We start from the raw sequence: 20,987 nt of genomic DNA on the forward strand, positions 1-20,987 counted from the left end.
GCTGTACTCTGAAATAAAGCAGGGCAGGTTCATTTCTATAGCACATTTCATACACACTGCTAATCCAAAGTGCTTTACAGAAACAGGAGTGAAATGAGACGAGAGAATAAATATAACAGTGATTAAAAACAGATTAAACAGGTTATAACGAATGAACGGAATCAGAGAGACACACCAGTGTGATGTGGTGTGTCGCAGCACGTGCTCATTCGTAGCGGCTCAGCTACACTGATGTGTGTTCAGTCCTATGTGGATGTGCCTAATGTTGGAGCACATCTGATCATTTCTGAAGCTATATTTGGTAGTTGGTCATTTATTTCAGTGTGTGTGTGTTGTGTGTGGTGTGTGTGTGTTGTGTGTGTGTGTGTGTGGTGTGTTGTGTTGGGTGTGGTCCTGTCAGACTCCAGGTCCCGGTGCTGACGTGGATGGCCGGCTGGAGAATGGGGCTGATATCAGACAGGACAGACTGTGAGCGGACGGCGGAGATCAATGAGCGACAGAGAGCGGTCAGAGTCAGCAGTCAGTCAGTCAGTCAGTCGTCAGTCAGGTCGCTGTGCTACACCACAATATACGACTGTTGTTGTCTTTTTTAAGTGACATACGGCTTACTTTAACAGGTGAAACCTGTTATCTGACACTCATGCACTGATAGTGGATTTATTTACGTGTGATTAAATGACTTTTAGGTGGGGTTTAAATCCAGTTGTGTGTGTGTGTGTGTGTGTGTGTCAGCAGTGTGTGAGTATCTTCAGCAGCCACTATTGGTGAAACTGTCATTAATTGTGTTTGTTTCTAATCAGACTTGATGAATGAAACACTTTGATTGGCATTCTCCCTTTGTATGCGTCATCAGAGGGGAAAGCCCCGCCCACTAGTGCCCATCTCTCCCTCATTAGCATATGACATTAGTCTTGTTTTTGAATCTGCCACTATGCTGACACAGGCGTCTGTAGCTCCGCCCTCTTCTGAGAAGAGCACAATCTCATTTGCATTTAAAGCGACAGTCACCAAAACACTACCATTAGGATCAAAGCCTCAACGGGTCAGTTTCAGAGCGCTGGAGACATTATCTGTGTGTTATTCTCAGCTCAAACACACACAGGACATCACAGACGTGTTTACAGCTGGTGAAGGGGGCAGAATAGCTTCCTCTTTAAGGCCTAAAACTCAATCTTGAATGTGCTTTTCTCTCTCCTGCTCGGGCTAATTATGATCTGCGCCACATGAGAGGAGAAACCCTAATTGGGTCAGCTGAAGCATGCGGCCTGAATGACGGCTGTATCAGTCTATATTCTGCTGGTGCTGGTGTTGAGTGTGTGTAGAGTCGCTGAAGGACACCAGCTCGTCTGCAGTCATGAGGATTGATTGGGATTGGGCTGATGTCTGTTTTACTCGCTCTGTCGAGAAGATAGAAAGCACATAGAGTGGAAGCTATAGCATGAAAGAGCTGCTTTAGCTAACGGCTCTTTTTAATGAGCTTAGCTGAGATACGAAGCGCTTCATGAGCTGAATAATGGGCTTGGTTCTGCTGCGGCCGGCTCCCTCATACTCTAAATCAGGAGGACGTTTGTTCTCGTGGGAGGACGGATCTCCTGTATCCTGGTGTGTTTTATAGTGAAGTGTGTGTGTGTGTGTGTGTGTGTGTGTGTGTGTGTGTTCAGCTGCTGTGGACTTCCGGTCACCTCTGGATGGTGGAGTTGTGCTCAGACAACAACACGCTCAAGTCTCTCACGCTTCCGCCCAAGAAAACAGTCACGTTCCCCCGGTGACCTTCAGGAAACGCCCGCCCAACCTCAGCTCATCCAAAACAGCGCCCCGCCCTGCCGCCCAAACCCTTCTCCAGACTGACCAATCACAGCGCAGGTTGAGAAGCACTCAGCAACTGTAGAATCAGCACAACAGATCAGTTACTATAGTTGTTGTGTGTGCCATAGCAACTGTAGAATCACCACAACAGATCAGTTACTATAGTTGTCGTGTTGCCATAAGCAACTGTAAATCACCACAACAAGATCCGTTACTATAGTTTGTTGTGTTACCATAGCACTGTAGAATCACCACAACAGATCAGTTGCTATAATTGTTGTGTTTACCATAGGAACTGTAGAATCACCACAACAGATCAGTTGCTATAATTGTTGTTACCCATAGCAACTGTAGGATTACCACAACAGATATCTTTAATCATGAAATTAACATCTTGATTATATTGTGCGTGTGCGTGTGCGCGCGCGGCGTGTGTGTGTGCGTCAGACTTGTGTCTACAGGGAAGGCTGTCTCCTCCTCTACCTCCTAAGAAGGTGATGCTGTATGTGCCGCCTGTGGTCCTCATCTCCCCTGGTCGTTCCCTCAGAAGACGCCTGCGCTGCTGCAGTACAAGCACCCGCTGCAGTTGCAGTATGGCTCCACCCACCCGTCCAGAGCCCATCATCGGACGAGCTTCCAGAAAACACTGGCGCTCAGCATGCAGAGGCTGGAGAGGTGCGCCACACTCACTAGTGCTGTCTATATAGTGTGCCAGAGCTCACTGCAGATTCTGCTCAGACTGAACACACTCAAGTGCTCCACCGTTTGGGATGATGAGTGTGTTTTGTACTGTTATTGAGCTCCTGTTCTGTCTGATACACACACACACACACACACACACACACACACACACACACACACACACACCTGTGACTTAATTCCCAGAACTATTTTACCTTTAACTGACAACCTTATTCGTTTTTTACTGAGTGTGTGGTGTGTGTGTGTGTGTGTGTGTGTGTGTGTGTGTGTGTGTGTGTGTGTGTGTGTGTGTGTGTGTGTATGAGTGTGTTGTGTTAGACAACTGACTGCTGTTGTGTCAATGGTCCGACTAAAGTTGTTGTGAGTGTAAAAGTGTGTGTGTGTTGTGACTGCTGCTGTGTGTGTCCGCAGCTCTGCTCTTCACACTGGTCAGTACAGCGGTGCAGTGGTCAACTGTGATGAAGATGAAGATAAAGAGAACATCCCTGACGAGTCTGACTATGAGGATCTGCCCAGCCTATACAGAGATGAAGAGCAGGAGGAGGAAGAGGAGGAGGAGGAGGAGGATTCACTGTTCTCCAGTCAGTGCACACACACACACACACACACACACACACACATACAACCACAGTAAACTGAAGCGGTGTCAGTCCAGTGTTCAGTGTTTAAGTTCAGTTCAGTTCAGTGTGGTTTAATCTTCACTGCTGAGAGTCCAAACACTGAAGAGCAAATCCATCCATGTGCAGCTCTACAGATCCAAACCAAGCAGGACAGTGGAGGAACAAACTTTACCAATTGACCAAAGTGAAAACCTGGAGAGAAACCAGGCTCAGTTGGACTCGACCATTTCTCCTCTGGCCAAACTTCCTGTGCAGAGCTGCAGTCTAGGCGCCGGAGGCTGGAGAGCGCTGGACGTCCATCATGGAGAAGCTGCAGGTGTGAGTAGGTCACCAGCAGGTGTTCAGGCTGATCCACAGGATCAATGCGAAGACTCGTTCATACTGGGGTCTTTCAGGAATCAGTCTCACACTCTCCAGTCCTTCATGACCACCACAGCAGCTGCTCAGGATACGGCCTGGTCCAGGATTATGGAGACATTGGGATCATCTCTTCACAGGTCTTGGATTGCATCAATGGCACTGCATAGTTTCTAGAGGGAGGCCTGTGTGTTATAAATGAGAATAGCAGATAAATAAACAAACAGAAACAAACATGTACAGCATAGGAGGTATCCTACAGGTGGTTTATCAAGCCCACTCACCTGCGTGGAGCACACTCATGTGTCATAGCGTTATGTGCTCACTAAAGAGATGGTTCTTTATTCTAATGTTGAGCTGAGAGAGTGTGTCTGAGCCTCGGACATCATCAGGAAAGCTATTCCAGTAGCCATAAATGAGAAGGTTCGACCTCCTTTAGTGGACTCTGCTATTCTGGGCCCTGAGTTTAGAGATCTTCAACAGCAGGTTGGACTGTAGAGAGACAGAAGCTGGGTCAGATGAACAGGAGCTGGGTTATTTACAGCTTTTATAGGGAAGAAGCAATATTTGATCATCAATATGGAACTGAAGAGCAGCCGGTGTCTGGAGGAGAACACTGAGGAGATGTGGACACGTCTGCTGGAGCTGCAGCTGCACTGACTGAAGCTTATTAATGGAGGATGCTGGACCACCACAGCATTACAGTCATCTAATCTAGAGCTCATACAAGCATCAACTAGCTTTCTGAATCTGATGTGGATAGCATGCTTCATAGACTCAGTGTCTCTGTGTGTGTGTGTGTGTGTGTGTGTGTATGCAGGTACACTGGCGCTGAAGGTGTTGCGTGCGGACTCTCTGGCGGTGAAGTTGAGCAACAGGCCGTCTCAGAGAGAGCTGCAGGAGAAAAACATCTTACCTGTTCAGACAGATGAGGAGCGTCTGCAGTCCAGACAGATGATCGGCAGCAAACTCACACGGTACACACACACACACACACACACACACATCACACTGTTAAACACAGCAGTGTGCACACATGATGCTGATCTACAGGCTGTTCAGCTTTATTCACTGTGTGTGGTGTGTGTGTGTGTGTGTGTGTGTGTGTGTGTGTGTGTGTGTGTGTGTGTGTGTGTGTGTGTGTGTGTGTGTGTGTGTGTGTGTGTGTGTGTGTGTGTGTGTGTGTGTGTGTGTGTGTGTGTGTGTGTGTGTGGTGTGTGTGTGTGTGTGTGTGTGTGTGTGTGTGTGTGTGTGTGTGTGTGTGTGTGTGTGTGTGTGTGTGTGTGTGTGTGTGGTGTGTGTGTGTGTGTGTGTGTGTGTGTGTGTGTGTGTGTGTGTGTGTGTGTGTGTGTGTGTGTGTGTGTGTGTGTGTGTGTGTGTGTGTGTGTGTGTGTGTGTGTGTGTGTGTGTGTGTGTGTGTGTGTGTGTGTGTGTGTGTGTGTGTGTGTGTGTGTGTGTGTGTGTGTGTGTGTGTGTGTGTGTGTGTGTGTGTGTGTGTGTGTGTGTGTTGTGTGTGTGTGTGTGTGTGTGTGTGTGTGTGTGTGTGTGTGTGTGTGTGTGTGTGTGTGTGTGTGTGTGTGTGTGTGTGTGTGTGTGTGTGTGTGTGTGTGTGTGTGTGTGTGTGTGTGTGTGTGTGTGTGTGTGTGTGTGTGTGTGTGTGTGTGTGTGTGTGTGTGTGTGTGTGTGTGTGTGTGTGTGTGTGTGTGTGTGTGTGTGTGTGTGTGTGTGTGTGTGTGTGTGGTGTGTGTGTGTGTGTGTGTGTGTGTGTGTGTGTTGAACAGGAGACTGAGCCAGAGACCCACAGTTGAAGAGCTGGAGCAGAGGAACATCCTCAAACGTCAGTCACACACAGAAACAGACACACACACAGCCAGTCACACTCTCTTGTCAGTGTGTGTGTTTGTGATCTCCTGTTTGTCCTGCAGCTCGTAATGAACTGGAGCAGATGGAGGAGAAGAGAGAGATCAGACGCAAACTCTCACGCAAGGTATGGTGGGGTGTGTGTGTGTGTGATAGTCATGTGACGCGTGTAACGATGTTATGTATTACTGTGTGTGAGTGAGAGAGAGAGAGATGTCAGCATGTATGCGTGTGTAACCAGGCTGTGTGTGTGTGTGTGTGTGTGTGTGTGTGTGTTCAGCTCAGTCAGAGGCCTACAGTAGAGGAGTTGCGACAAGCGAAGATTCTGATCCGCTTCAGTGATTATGTGGAGGTTTCAGACGCTCAGGATTACGACAGACGCACAGACAAACCCTGGACCAGACTAACGGCGGCCGACAAGGTCACAACAGCACCTCTGCTCATCAATAACACACAATAACTATCAATAATTATCAATAACACACAAATAATAACAATCAACAACACTCAATTACGATCAGTAATTATCACTAGCTATCAACAACACTCATACTCGATAACACTCAACAACTATCAACAACACTCGGCAACACCTGATGACACTCAACTATCAACGACAGTCCTGAACCACTCAACGTCACTCAACGACAATTAAACAACGCTTGACGACACGCGACAACATTTGAAGACACTCAACACTTGATGACACTCGATAACACTCGACGACACTACTATGTCACATTACTATGGAAGTCAGTGGTTACAGGTTTCAAACATTCTTCAAAATATCTTCATAGTTTGAAAACAAACATTTGAAAGTGTTACAGTGACTGTGATGGTTTATAATGTTATTAATATAGCATCTGCTCACGAGTGTGTGTGTGTGTGTGTGTGTGTGTGTGTGTGTGTGTGTGTGTGTGTGTGTGTGTGTGTGTGTGTGTGTGTGTGGTGTGTGTGTGTGTGCGAGCGCAGGCGGCCATCAGAAAAGAGCTGAACGACTTCAAGAGCAATGAGATGGAGGTTCACGAGTCCAGCAGACATCTGACCAGGTCAGGAGTTCACAGAATTCAGATGGAGCTTAAACCATAGTCTACATAATGAGTCATTCAAACGATTCATTCAAAACTGATGATTCTTTTAGAAATGAAGCAACATCTGACATCATTGAGTCATCAGCTCAAGTGATTCTTTTAGAAATGAATAACCGGCTGTCTTTATGAATGGATCATTGAATCATTGACTCAAATGATTCATTCAGGAGAGGAGTCAGAGTTGCACAAATGATCTCCTCCAGCTTTGATTCAGTTATTTTCACTGCCGAAACTGAAAATGTGACTCAGTGTTCTGTACTGCACTCAAATATCTCAATCTGTTGGGGTCATTTTACACTTGCTATGGTAACACAACAACTACAGTAATATAGGCTGTGTGTGTGTGTGTGTGTGTGTGTGTGTGTCCTGCAGGTTCCACAGGCCGTAGCACTGCCGTCTGGAGGACTGAATCGGTCAAATACACACACATGAACAGAGATGGACTGACCGTCACTCAGGATGACCAGCAGCTCTGCTTTCACACGTTTACAGACTCTCTCACACTTCATCTGCGTTTACACACACACACACACACACACGTTCATTGTGAGATTCGCAAGGGTTTCCTTCAGCGTTCACATCGACAGCAAACTGTGAATTCATCAAGAGTCATTTGATTCAGACGTTTGGTTTAGATGTTTCGTGAGATCATCAAGAGTCAATTTGATTCATGTTTTGTGTGTTTGAGAGTCATTTGATTCAGAGCCGTTTGATTCAGATGTTTTGACAGTTCATCGAGAGTCATTTGATTCAAATGTTTTGTGTGCTCATAGAGAGTCATTTGATTCAAATGTTTTGTGTGCTCATAGAGAGTCATTTGATTCAGATGTTTCTTGATTTAATCGAGTAATTTGATTCAGAGTCCTTTGCTTCTTGAGTTCATCAAGAGTCATTTGATTCAGATGTTTCTGTTGTTCGTTGAGAGTAATTTGATTCAAATGTTAAGGCGTTTCTTGGTTTCATCGAGTTATTTGATTCAGAGTCATTTGCTTCATGAGTTCATCAAGAGTCATTTGATTCAGACGTTTCTGCTGTTCATCAGGAGTCAGTTGATTCAGATGTTTTGTGTGTTCAGCAAAAGTTGATTGATTTAGATGTTTTTGCTGTTCATCGAGAGTCATTTGTTTCAGAGTCATTCGCTTCGTGAATCATTCGCTTCAGACGTTTCTTGTGTTCATGGAGAGTCATTTGTTTCAGAACAGTTTGATTCAAATGTTTCTGCTGTTCATCAAGAGTCATTAGTTTCAGAGTCATTTGACTCGGATATTTTGTTTTCAACAAGAGTCATTTGATTCGGGTGTTTCTTCTGTCCAGCTAGAGTCATTTGATTCAGATATTTTGTGTGCTTGTCGAGAGTCATTTGATTCAGATGTTCATTGTGTTTATTTATTGAGTTGTTTAAGTAATTTGATTCAGATGTTTTATGTCTTCATCAAGAGTCGTTTGATTCAGATGTTTTGTGTTCATTGAGAGTCGTTTGATTCAGATGATTCTTGTGTTCATCTGAAGCTGCTGAGAGTGAATTCTTAATGTTATTTATGTCCATCATGTATCGAAGGCTCTCCGTCTGAGCTCTCCCACGTCATCATGATGGTTTTTAATATGATTATAGTGCGTAACTTGGCTTCATTAGATGTGCAGTTATGCAAACCCTCGTCATGTTTCTAATGGTGCAGTGTTTTTATACATGTCTTCATTTCTATTGTCTCTCTGTATTTATTTTATCCATTATTCATCATTTATTTGAACTTAAATTACATTATTTTTGAGTTTTGTCTGTTTGTGTTGTTTATAGTTCATACACGAGCCAGAAAACAGACATCAGACTTTCAGCTGTGTGTGTGTGTGTGTGTGTGTGTGTGTGTGTTAGCCGTGTTTCCATTCACATTACTTTAATGCAAGTTTTGAAACATTGCATAATATCGTTTAATGGAAATGCCCAGACGTTTATTGCAATATTCCAATTCTGTGCATCACATGAAAGGGTCAGTTCACCCAGAAATCAACATTTACTCACTGTTTACTCTCCCTCCAGTAGCTTTAAACCTAAAGGTATTCAGTTGAACTCAAAAGAAGATAATTTGAAGAATGCTGAAAACCTGTAACCATTGACTTTCATAGTAGGAAAAACAACAGAGTCAGTGGTTACAGGTTTTCAGCATTCTTCAAAACATCTTAAACAGATCTTCGAAAGATTCTTTTAGAAATGAAGCAACATCTGACTTTAAGAATGAATCATTGAATCATGGACTCAAATGATTCTTTTAGAAATGAAGCAGTGTCTGTTTTTAATGAATGGATCATTGAGTCGATTCACTGTCATAATGAGTCATTCAAATGACTCTTTCAAGACTGATGATTCATTTAGAATGAAGCAGTATCTGTCAACATTGAGTCATCAACTTAGATGATTCTTTTAGAAATGAAGCTACATCTGACTATATGAATGATTCACTGTCATGAGTCATTCAAACGATTCATTTAAAACTGATGATTCTTTTAGAATGAAGCAGTATCTGTCAACACTGAATCATCAACTCAAATGATTCTTTCATGAATGAAGCCACCTCTGACTTTCAGAATGGATCAGGTTTGGACCCAGCGAATGGAGAGCGAAGAACGGCAGAACTGTAATAGTGTGTGAACTGACCCTTGATCTGGAAACGCAGCTGATGTGTGTGTGTGTGTGTGTGCGTGCGGTTTTCTCTCTCTGTAGCTCATCTGGGCCACTCGTCTGAATGCTGGAACACTGAATTAATGTCTCACACACACACAGACTGATGGTTGGTCCAGATGATGATGCTGTGATCATACTCTGCATGCACTTTACGATACACACACTGATGTTGATTTGGACTGCTCCACTGCTGATGTGAGGTGAGGTGAGGTGTGATGTTCATGTGTGGGTCTGGATGTTGAACACGTCATGATTCTCACTGGTGAACACATTACTGGAGGAGCTGCTGACGTGAAGCTCACCCAAACACACACACACACACACACACACACCGCAGATTCAGGAGATGGGCTGTGTGTAGTAATAATGTTGACCTGCTGTAATCTGTTGAACACTGAAGCGCTCAGTGGTCCTGTCCTCGCTCAGTCCTCCTCCACTTCTCCATGTGTTCAGCTCCTCAGCCCTCCGTCACTTCAGTTTACACCACATCACTCCTGTCTGACCTCTGATCAGTGTGTGTGGGGGTCAGTTCAGTGTGTATTACTGACGTCAGCAGCAGCTCCAGAGGTGTGTGTGTGTGTGTGTGTGTGTGTGTGTTTTCTGGGAAAACGATGACGTGTTCATGCTCTATTTACCTGCTGTACGCTTGATCAGTCCTGAGGGTCTGCAACACACACAGCAGCTCCTGCATGGGCACACACACACACTGAACATCAACATCACATGCACTTACAATCGCATTTACACTACCCAGATCACACACACTGACCCTCACATACAATCACACAGAGACCATTACACACACTTAACAACATCACACACACACACACTTAAAGTCACACTGACCATCAACATCAAAAACACACATTGACCATCACACACACACACACAATCACAACCACACATGCACCGACAATCACACACACTGTCACATACACATGGACCAACACACACACACACACACACACAAGCTTGTGGGCTGATCCAGGAGCAGGTTTGATCTGATCTAGATTACACACACACACACACACCGGCTGAACATGTCGAGGAGAGCCTGAGCTCCAGCAAGAGCCACGTCATCTTTATAACAGAGGTGTGTGTTTTTGAAGACTTTGTAGAAACTGCATGACTTTATATGTGTGTGTGAGCGCGCGTGCGCGTCACGATTCCAGCAATAAACCCTGACCTTCTTTACCAACACTGACTGAGTGTGTGTGTGTGTGTGTGTGTGTGTGTGTGTGTGTGTGTGTGTGTGTGTGTGTGTGTGAATAAAACACCATCCTCAACACGAATCCAGCAGCAGCGTCCAGCTGTGTGTGTGTGTGTGTGTGTGTGTGTTCTCTTCTTAACGTGTGTGTAGACATGCAGAAAATACACAATCATGCCAATAATCAGCACACACTGACACATCTGCTGCTCTCTCTGAGTCTGTGTGTCGAATCTAGTCCAAATATCTGAACACTCCTGAATCAAGACGCAGTTTCAGTCCCAGCTCAGAGCGGGTTGGGTGCACGAGGACCTGCAGGGTTATAATTGGTGCCGTGACCCCGATGGGAGTGAGGTTTAGGGGGGGGTAAGTGTAGCAGAGGTCAGCTAGGGAAGTGCTGTGCAGGTAAACCTCACTCCTCTGACCTGTAAGTGTGCTCCACTGACAGACACTAGCAGCCACGCTCTTTAGCCTCCTCGTCAGAGCGTCCGACTCTCATGCAGAAAGTCACCAGTTCATCCATGAGGTTATCCATGAGTTTTCAGTGTATTTATTGAATCCTTCATCTAATTTGGAAGCCTGTAAGTACATTTATTGAATACTGTGTACAAACAGCGCCACACAGTGGACAATCTGCAATAAAACTGCTTTAAATCCTCCATTATTATTATTTGAGCAGTTATTGACACAATGAGGTAAAACTGTCAAAGTTCATCAGTGATAATCCTTCACTCATTCATTCATTCATTCATTCATTCATTCTCTTGTCGGCTTAGTCCCTTTATGAATCCGGGGTCGCCCCAGCGGAATGAACCGCCAACTTATCCAGCATTTGTTTTACGCAGCGGATGCTCTTCCAGCTGCAACCCATCTCTGGGAAACATCCACACTCATACACTCTGGACTCTTAACTTACCCAGTTCCCCTATAGCGCATGTGTTTGGACTGTGGGGGAAACCGGAGCACCCAGAGGAAACCCACACCAACACGGAGAGAACATGCAAACTCCACACAGAAACACCAACTGACCCAGCCGGGACTCGAACCAGAGACCTTCTTGCTGTGAGGTGACAGCGCTACCTTCTGCGCCACTGCGTCACCCCAGTAATAATCAATGAGTAATAAAATATGAAGACTATACAGGCCCACAGTCAGCCTGCTGAAAGGGCTGCTTCTTTATTCCTGAAAAACTGGACTTTTATTGCAGTTATTCGCCTCATTTTCTATTCCATTATGCATTTTACTGACATTTTAAGAACTAATCTCTGCCGGATCATCTTGCCGGAGGGGGATCAGAACCACACTTTTCTGATGGACCAGATATATTTTCTATAATTCTGTATTCACCATGCTATTTCACTACAAACCATTTATTTACACATTTAAACTTAACTTGTAAGTTAATCCAGTTTATAAATATTGTTGTGAGATTAGCATTTAAACACATCATAATAAAGAAATATGAAAATAATACTTATTTTTAATACAATTTCTAAATTATCCATCAAAACTTGTTTTAAAATAAATCTGTAGCCTATAGACAGATAACAAGTTGGCCCGCTCATTCAACTGTCCTCAGTCAGAATTTTACACTTAATTAGTCTTAAAGCCTTCTACAGATCATTTTCACTATTTATGATGGCATATCAGTCAAAAATGGAATAAATGAGCTCATACAGGGGTCTTATTCTGGACTTTATCAGTGTGTGTGTGTGTGTGTGTGGGGGGGGGGGGGGTGGTCTTTCGATGATTATTTGCTGTCATGACTTTGCAATCAGAAAATGTGATTATAATGGAAGTCAATGGGGGAAACCTGATGTTACACAAAAACTAAGAATGCATTATAGCCAGTGTTGTTATACTGATCTGACACATGTTATACATGTCCAGGACTAATGAAAGATAAGCAGTCCCCAGATCAGTGATATCAGGAAGTTGGCTATTAAAAATCATGGATTCATTTAAAAACACATGTAGTTTTAATCAGGCTGATTAACAGATTTATGCAAAAAGAAAAAGAAACAATATTTATCAGACACACTTTACAGCAGTTTAACTCAGTGGATGCTTTAAACCTGAACATAAGGAAAGGAGAGTAAACCTGAACACTGCAGATGTCGTCAGTCAGCAGGGGGAGATTACTGGTAAAAGTCTATTAGAGTTTACATTAAAGCACTGTAGTGTGTCAGTCAGTGCTGTCTTCCCTCTTCTTCAGCTGTGTGTGTGCGTGCGTGTGTGCGTGTGTGCGTGTGTGTGTGTGTGTGTGTGTGTGTGTGTGTGTGTGTGTTTCTCTGTGTGAGCGACAGATGGCAGTAACACTCTTCAGTTCTTCAGCTCATCTGAGTTAACCTGCCGACAGTTGAACCCACTCTACATTTAATGTAATATCTATCCTCATTTAAATGACCTCCACAAGCCGAACTCCTCTGCGAGACTGACCCCCTGTTCATAAACAGCGCTCGCGGTCACTCTGAGGGCCAATCACGGGAGGAGGAGCTCGCGGTTTGGCGGACATCTATTAGATATGTGATGAACGCAGTGAAGAGCTCAGCTTGCGGAGTGTGTTTACTGCTGACTGCTGCTGTTTTATTACTTACCATCACAAACACGATGAAGAAGAGTGTGACGCACCAACAAAAACAAACGCGCGGGGCATCACGGGAAATGCAGTTCGACACCATGGCGACGCACAGTCGATTCCCTGCAGTTTGTGGATATTTCACATTACAAAATATGGAATGGACAATAACGGATTTGAAGTGAGTAAAAAACGTGAAGGTAAATAATAATAGAATATACACGCGATATGATAAGTTCTCCAGCGTCGGGGGCGTTGACTGGTTCTCGTCTCGCGAGACTTGCGTGAACCGCCGCGCTTCCTTGCTGTTTTTTTCACTCATCAACACACATAACGCAGCAGCGTTACAGGAGCGACTGCTTATAGACGGAAACATTCGCTTACACCAATATACTCGATATATCACCATCACCGAATGAACCCAGAGTCTCACACAGGATTTATATCTCCATCACCATCGTCATCATCATTTCTGGAGCAGCTTCATCCTCAAGTCTCGCGATGGTCTTCCCTCTTCCTGTAAGTTGACGCCTCTTGTTGTGTTTTCTGACATTCGCGTCTGGATAAGCTGCAGAACAGCGCAGAAGCGCAACACAGAATGTGAATTAACTCAAAAACCCATGTTTGTGTGTCGTTTCAGTGCGCCGTGACCGAACTCTCGCGCCTTTCTCTCTCGCGAGATTTACGCCGTTCTCTCTCAGACTCCATGATCTGCTGTCGAGCGGCGCGGCACGGCGCGATCCTCCCCGCGCGCATGGAGTAACGCGTCCCGGTGAGGATGGAGAGCGCGAAAGCGAAGAAGAGTGTGTGCGTGCGAGCCGAGGATGAGGAGGAGGATGAAGAGCAGAGCGCGTCGAGCAGCCCGATCTCCGCAGAGCCCCTGAGAGCCTGCTCCAGCCTGAGGAAGAGGAGGGTGAAGAGGCATCCGTCCAGCCTGGTGTCCGGGCCCCTGCCGCTGCGGCCCCGTCCCCGCCCCGGGCCCCTGCTGCAGCCCAGTGACCGTCAGTGGGTGCGTGTGGACCTGCGGCGCGGCTCTGTGCATGTGCACCCCCGTCTGCAGGTGTGGGCTCCGCCGCCGCCTCCTCGGCCGGTCCTGTGCACCGTGGACTGCACCGCACAGGAGATCGCCCAGCGGCTCCAGCAGAGCAGCGGCTCTGTCCTGCGGCTCCGGGGCCCGCCCTGCGCTGACCTCCCTGACTCCTGTGACCCGCTCAGACTGCCACACAACGGGGCCGAGGGCCTGCAGGACCGGCTGCTGCTGCTGGAGAGGGACCCGCGGTACCCGCAGCCGGAGTTTGAGCTGTTTACACACTCGGCGTCTCCGCAGGACGAGGACTCCAAGCGCTTCTCGGATGTGGACAGCAGCAGTGTGTGTGAGGATCTGGGCCCCGGGGCCCACTTCGGCCAGCACCGCGACTCCCTGAGCGATGATATGATCCTGGGGACGGAGGCGTGTGCGCTGAGCCCTGTGGAGGGCCTGGACCCGTACGGCAGCTCCTCTGATGAGCTGGAGCTGGACCCGGGGCCCACAGCGGCCCCCAGCGCTTCACACACTGCAGACTCTGGTCCCGCTGACCCCAGTGCTCCTGAGGACGCAGAGTCGGCTCCGGCGCTGTATGTCCAGCTGCACGGTGAGGCCGCGCGCCGTCTGGGCCCCGAGGAGCGGCCCCTGCAGATCCAGAATGACTTCCTCTGTAAGCTGGGCTTTAAGGACCCGTGGCGCGTGCAGGAGGAGGGCATGAACACTGAGCTGGGCTCACTGCTGCGCTTCTACGCAGGTAACGCTCCAGCACACCCCTCACACTCACATCTGCACCGTTTAGATCCAGCACCAGTGGACCCTGTTCACATGCGTGTGTTTCTCAGCAGACGTGCTCGTAGGGTGTAAACGGGCAGAGTAGAACACTTCGTTATTTAAGCTGATGACAGGAACACTCCAGGGTGGTGTTATCAGAATTTTCAGGAGGAAAACTAAAGTGTCTGATAACGGCAGCCGGAGGAGAGAATCCTGGCAGATCTACTGTCCTGCACACCACACACACGCACACACACACACACACACACACACACACACACACGGGGGTTCACTTACTGTAGTTTGGTGATCTATAACACACACATAATCACATGTAAATGTGCATACGCTCACCTAAAAATCTAAATATCTAAAACCTCCAACAGTTTAAGACGCTGATGAGTGTCACAAGTGTCAGAACAGTGTTGTGCAGAGGGTCCAGTAACACACCGGATCGCACTGATCCTGCAGGGGGTTTGAGAGCTGCAGGTGAGTGTGTTGGAGAGCAGCGCTGGAGCTAACCTGAGTCTGACACCGCTGCACTGAGCTGCATGATAGTGGAGGGATCCGACACGGTAATATCTAGTTTTTCAGTGAGGTATAGTGTGATTATGAACACACAGGGGGCCCGCGGGGTCTTGAAAATATTAAAAGTTGAGGAAAGTTAAGGCCTTTATAAGGTGTTAATCGTGTGTTTACGAGCTCGTAAATATTGTTCAAGCATTGTCCAGTGTTTGACTCCTAAACAGCATAAATATATCAGCAATTCCAGCGTTCTGGATGTGATTTTGCAGTGTAAACTTTAATTCATAAATTGCTGTGGGTTATACTCTGCTCTGACTCCACAAAGCTCAGGTATCCTCAGGTATCCTCATCTGTTCTGCTGATCAACTCTAATCCTGACTCAACACTGCAGATCCTGTGATCTGACTATTGCGCACACACAGTGTCATATCCATGCTGAAACCATATATCGTGCAGCTCCAACACACACACGCACACACACATACTTGTTTTTGTGCATTGTGGGGGTCACCTGTCACGATGGTCACATAATGGGGACCCCCCTTTCTGATGATGTTAGAGACATAAAAAAAATAGTTTGCCACACAAAAACACGAACTATTCCGTAAATCACGTCAGATTATGGAAATTCTGCAAATTTTTTTTTAGACATGACACAGTGGTCACTTGTGGGGACATTTCAGGTATTGTGTAGAAGTGGGGTCCGCCACACACACAAACGATTTTTAGACAAAGTGGGGACCAATTCTACACACACATTTCCGGTATTGTGTCAAAGTAAGGACCAGGTCTACACCCACATTTCCGGTATTGTGTCAAAGTAAGGACCAGGTCTACACACACATTTCCGGTATTGTGTCAAAGTAAGGACCAGGTCTACACACACATTTCCGGTATTGTGTCAAAGTAAGGACCAGGTCTACACACACATTTCCGGTATTGTGTCAAAGTAAGGACCAGGTCTACACACACATTTCCGGTATTGAGTCAAAGTAAGGACCGGGTCTACACACACATTACCGGTATTGAGTCAAAGTAAGGACCGGGTCTACACACACATTTCCGGTATTGAGTCAAAGTAAGGACCAGGTCTACACACACATTTCCGGTATTGAGTCAAAGTAAGGACCGAGTCTACACACACATTACCGGTATTGAGTCAAAGTAAGGACCAGGTCTACACACACATTTCCGGTATTGAGTCAAAGTAAGGACCGAGTCTACACACACATTACCGGTATTGAGTCAAAGTAAGGACCGAGTCTACACACACATTATCGGTATTGAGTCAAAGTAAGGACCGAGTCTACACACACATTACCGGTATTGAGTCAAAGTAAGGACCAGGTCTACACACACATTATCGGTATTGAGTCAAAGTAAGGACCAGGTCTACACACACATTACCGGTATTGAGTCAAAGTAAGGACCAGGTCTACACACACATCACTGGTATTGTGTCAAAGTAAGGACCAGGTCTACACACACATTACTGGTTTTGAGTCAAAGTAAGGACCAGTTGTACACACACATTACCTGTTTTGAGTCAAAGTAAGGACCAGGTCTACACACACATTACCGTTTTTTAGGAAACGTGGGGATCAGATCAGCACCTATTCTAATATTAAATTTTAAACCTCAATCAAGTAATTTGACAGTACACCGCTTTAGAATTTTCATTAAAAGAGCAGGTCAGTTTATAAAAAATGTCATTTGAATAGAGAAGGAACCTCAAGATCCAAACAGGAAATGGTCCAGAATGTATAGATTCAATAAATGTTATATTTATTATAAAGAATTTTCACAAAACCTTTAGTAGTAAAGTCAAAATCCATGAAAACATTTGTAACAACTCATAACACCTCATGACTCTGGTATAAAACTCTCTAAAAGCAGTTCTCATTGGGAATAACAAGCTTCCACATAACTCTTCCATGTCTGCGTACACATTTAGTTAAGTGCAAAAGCAAACAATATTAAAGGGTTAGTTCACCCCAAAATGAAGATTCTGTTATTAATTCCTCTCCTTCATATTGTTTCAATCCCTCGAGACCTTTGTTTATTTTCAGACACAAATGAAGATATTTTAGATGAAATGTGAGGGTTTCTTCATCCTCCATAGACAGCAGTGGTCCTGAGACACTCAAAGACCAGAAAAGACTAAACATTGTCAAAACAGTCCTTGTGGCTTCAATGCTATTGCAAAAAATGTAGTGAGAGCATCGGGACTGATACAGCTGCTGAAAACTGCGCTCTTTGCTGAAATTGCAATTTTGCTCAGGCTACTTCTCTTCAGTGGTTCTGTAATCATGTGAAGCTCCAAGAACATTTTTGTAGCCCCCAGCAATGCAAGACGCAAGTGTCATACTGTCTGTAGTAAACACATACCCATACCCATACTCATCTGACAGAACAGAATTTTATTTTATTTTGCCACACAACATTGTTCATTGAGCTCCATTTAATTTTATTTAAACCACTGAAAACACATGGAATGTTTTGACTATGTTTTTGGGTCTCGGGACCCTTGCTGTCTATGCAGGATGAGGAGTTCCTGCACTTCATCTAGGGTATCTTCCTTTGTGTCTGAAGATGAACGAAGGTCTTAGGGCATTAGAGTGAGATGAGGGCAAGTTATTAAAAATATAATTCACATTTTTGGGTAAACCATTAAAACCCACCAGTATGTTCTATTATTGTTGTATTTTAACTATTTGAAAAAACATTAAACATTAAAACTACTTAAAAATATATTTATAAAGAATTGAACCCCACACATGCACAGAGACCTTCATCATATAACCAAGCCACCAAAACTCAAAATAGACATCATTTGTTAAGCATTAACGCTACATTAATAGTAAGCAGTTTAACACAGCTACAGATGCTGTATTCTTCATTTATAAGCACATGTGTAATGTGCTCAATGTTTGTGTTTTCATACATTGTTTATAATTATTTTTTCATTACTAAATGAAGTATTGCATTATTTACAAACCAGTTGTCTAAGAATGGTTGGTGTTTTTCAAGATATTTAAGAATGAGTAAATAAATGATTAATATACTATTTAAATGAACATTAATATATTTACTATTCAGGTATATAATACGTTTTTCTGCATGTTAATAAATGCTTTATTAACTCAACTTTAAGCAGTGTTGTGACCTAATCTAAAGTGAGGAATATTGATGCTTTATAAATCCCTTATAAATGTCAATTAAAGGCTCAGAATCAAATAAACAATACATCTTTGCAATCGTATCTAAAAAATAAAATGACTGTAAAGTTTAAACATTGCTGAATAACAGGAGTGTCGAAATACAACATCATTTGATAAAACAACAATATAATAATTTAACAATATATTATGATACATTTCAATGTTATTTAGAGATAGTGATAGTGTAAAGCAATTTTATATTTAGACAAGATTGCAAAGATTTACTTTTCATTTGATACAGTTTCATTTGTGTATCTTGTAATGAATAGAAATGAATAAAGTCATTTATTTTCTTTTTTCCTGTTTAGAATATAATTGAGCTTTATATTGTCATTTATAAGGGATTTATAAAGAATAAATAATCCTCACTTAAGATTAGCTCACAAAACTGCATGAAGTTGAGTTAATAAAGCATTTATTAACATACAAAATAACTTGTAATTTGCCTGAATAATAAGATATAAATGTTAATTTAATGTTAAATGTTAATGTCAAATGTTAAAACAGCAACTACTCTTAAATATCTGATTTGTTGATGTATTTTTCATTACTAAATTAAGTGTTGCATTATTTACCAAGAATGAAAACACAATTAAGCACATTATAAATGTGCTTATAAGTCAATATTTGTAATTTAAAATATTTATAAATATAATTTATAAACTGCTTACTAATGTCTATTAATGTAGCGTTAATGCTTAACAAACGATGAATTAACTATTTGCTAATGTTTCATAAATGATTCATAGTGTGCAGTTATTATAGTGTTACCCAACATTTATAGATCTTATTAATCAGGAATATAGTAATGGTTACTCTGTATGATAATAAATGCTTTATTAACTCAACTTCATGCAGTTTTAGGAGCTAATCTAAAGTGAGGACTATTTATACTTTATAAATCCCTTATAAATTAAAATCTCAGCTATATTGTAAACTGAAAAAAAAGAAATAAATGAAAAGGATAGTGATTCAGATAGATAGACAGACAGACAGACAGACAGACAGACAGACAGACAGACAGACAGACAGACAGACAGACAGACAGACAGACAGACAGACAGACAGATAGATCAAGAAAAACTTAAGTGAATATTGTTATATTTAGCAATGTTTAAACTTTACAGTATTTTTTTCAGTAAGATTGTTTAAGATTTATTCTTCATTAGATACTGAGCCTTTAATTGTCATTCATAAGTAATTTATAAAGTATAAATGGTCCTTACTAGATTAGGTCACAAAACTGCATGAAGTTGTGTTAATAAAGCATCTGTTAACATACAATATGCCTGAATAATAACATGTACAAATTTGAATAGTTTATTAATCATTTACTAACTCATTCTGAGTGATCTTAAAAACCACCAAGTACCCTTTTATACAAATGGTTTGTAAATAATGCAATACTTAATTTAGTAATGAAAAATAAATCAGTAACAAAGCATGAAAATACAATTAAGTCAAGTCAAGAACACAGCCTTTGTAGCTGTATTTATAAACTGCTTACTAAAGTCTATTAATGTAGAGTTAGTGCTAAACAAATGATTTATAGTGTGTAGTTACTATAAAAGTGTTACCCAGATTTCTCTTTAAAGAGACAAGATTCAGTTTTTAATATAAAAATCCAAATCTGACCAATCTCTGGTTTTTAGAACTAATGGTTCAGCTTTCACCACAGCATGTACTTCCTGTTTGCTCCAGGGTCTTCTCCTTATGGGACCTATGGGTGGTAAAAATATATAAAAGTGGTTTTAGTTACATAAATGTTCAGTCATTTTTACAACATGTGCTGTAATGTTTATTGAATATTGTGCTAGAAAATGCTAGAAAAATATGTTTGCCTTTTGTTAAAAATACTTAGGATGGAGCTTAAAAAAATACTTCAGTAAGCGTTAGTCTTATGTTCAGTAAGACTAACGCTCATCTGATTATCAGTAGAGTATTAGCAGACTGTTAGTTTAAGTTTAGCTCAAAACACTACACTGTAAAACATATCTGTTTATTACCAGTTTCTGTATTTTGTGGTTTACAAGTGCTTTTTGTTTATTTGCGGTGGCGAATTGCATTATGGGATGTTAATCTCTGCTCTCTGGACTTCTAATGTTGAAAATTCAACTCTACAGTTTAACAAAGTGACTTTTATTGACATTTTAGTAGTTTGGAATAATATAATGTATAAGAAATATTATCTAGAGAAATAAGTCTTTAGTCTTACAGAAACGTACTGGCAGTTTATTACAAGGTTTCTGTAGCATAATATACAACACCAACCCAAACAAAAAGTCACTTTTTTTACTTTTCAAGATTAAAAATTGTTGGAGGAAAGATCAAGATCCCATAATGCAATTCAAAAGCAGAAATAAACTGATTTCATAAAAACATGAATCACAACATATGGAAAACTGCTAATTTACTAATTACTACTTATTTATTTATCTATAATTTTTAGAGTGTAGAGTATTAGCTGACAGTTAGGTTAAGGTTAGCTCAATAAAACTGACTCTCATTGGTCTCAGTAAATAGTATAGCAGACTGTTAGGTTAGGGTC

The 20,987-nt window shown here is 42.9% G+C and overlaps 2 protein-coding genes across 2 annotated transcripts in view; both read left to right on the forward strand.

Moving 5' to 3' along the window:
- Positions 1-2,451: 2,451 nt before the first annotated feature.
- Positions 2,452-8,205, forward strand: LOC130239045 (phosphatase and actin regulator 1-like). The gene is made up of 8 exons (XM_056470200.1): positions 2,452-2,481; positions 2,920-3,089; positions 4,306-4,462; positions 5,267-5,322; positions 5,411-5,472; positions 5,626-5,766; positions 6,318-6,394; positions 6,809-8,205. Exons 1-8 carry the CDS (start codon positions 2,465-2,467, stop codon positions 6,822-6,824), a joined length of 696 nt encoding a protein of 231 aa, XP_056326175.1. The 5' UTR covers positions 2,452-2,464; the 3' UTR covers positions 6,825-8,205.
- Positions 8,206-13,154: 4,949 nt separating this feature from the next.
- The window catches only part of phlpp1 (PH domain and leucine rich repeat protein phosphatase 1), a 41,953-nt gene continuing 34,120 nt past the window's right edge, over positions 13,155-20,987 (forward strand). The window contains exons 1-2 of the mRNA XM_056470211.1: positions 13,155-13,417; positions 13,539-14,676. Of these exons, the coding sequence (XP_056326186.1) occupies positions 13,677-14,676 (1,000 nt within the window). The 5' untranslated portion in view covers positions 13,155-13,417; positions 13,539-13,676. The remainder of the gene's footprint in view (positions 13,418-13,538; positions 14,677-20,987) is intronic.

This window comes from Danio aesculapii, chromosome 2, assembly GCF_903798145.1.
Source record: "Danio aesculapii chromosome 2, fDanAes4.1, whole genome shotgun sequence".
Taxonomy (NCBI): Eukaryota; Metazoa; Chordata; class Actinopteri; order Cypriniformes; family Danionidae; genus Danio; species Danio aesculapii.

Bases quoted from the DNA above. Each gene is read 5' to 3' on its own strand.
- LOC130239045 (XM_056470200.1), top strand. The intron at 3,090-4,305 runs GTCAGTGCACAC...GTGTGTATGCAG, and splicing joins GGAGGATTCACTGTTCTCCA to GTACACTGGCGCTGAAGGTG. The intron at 5,473-5,625 runs GTATGGTGGGGT...GTGTGTGTTCAG, and splicing joins GACGCAAACTCTCACGCAAG to CTCAGTCAGAGGCCTACAGT.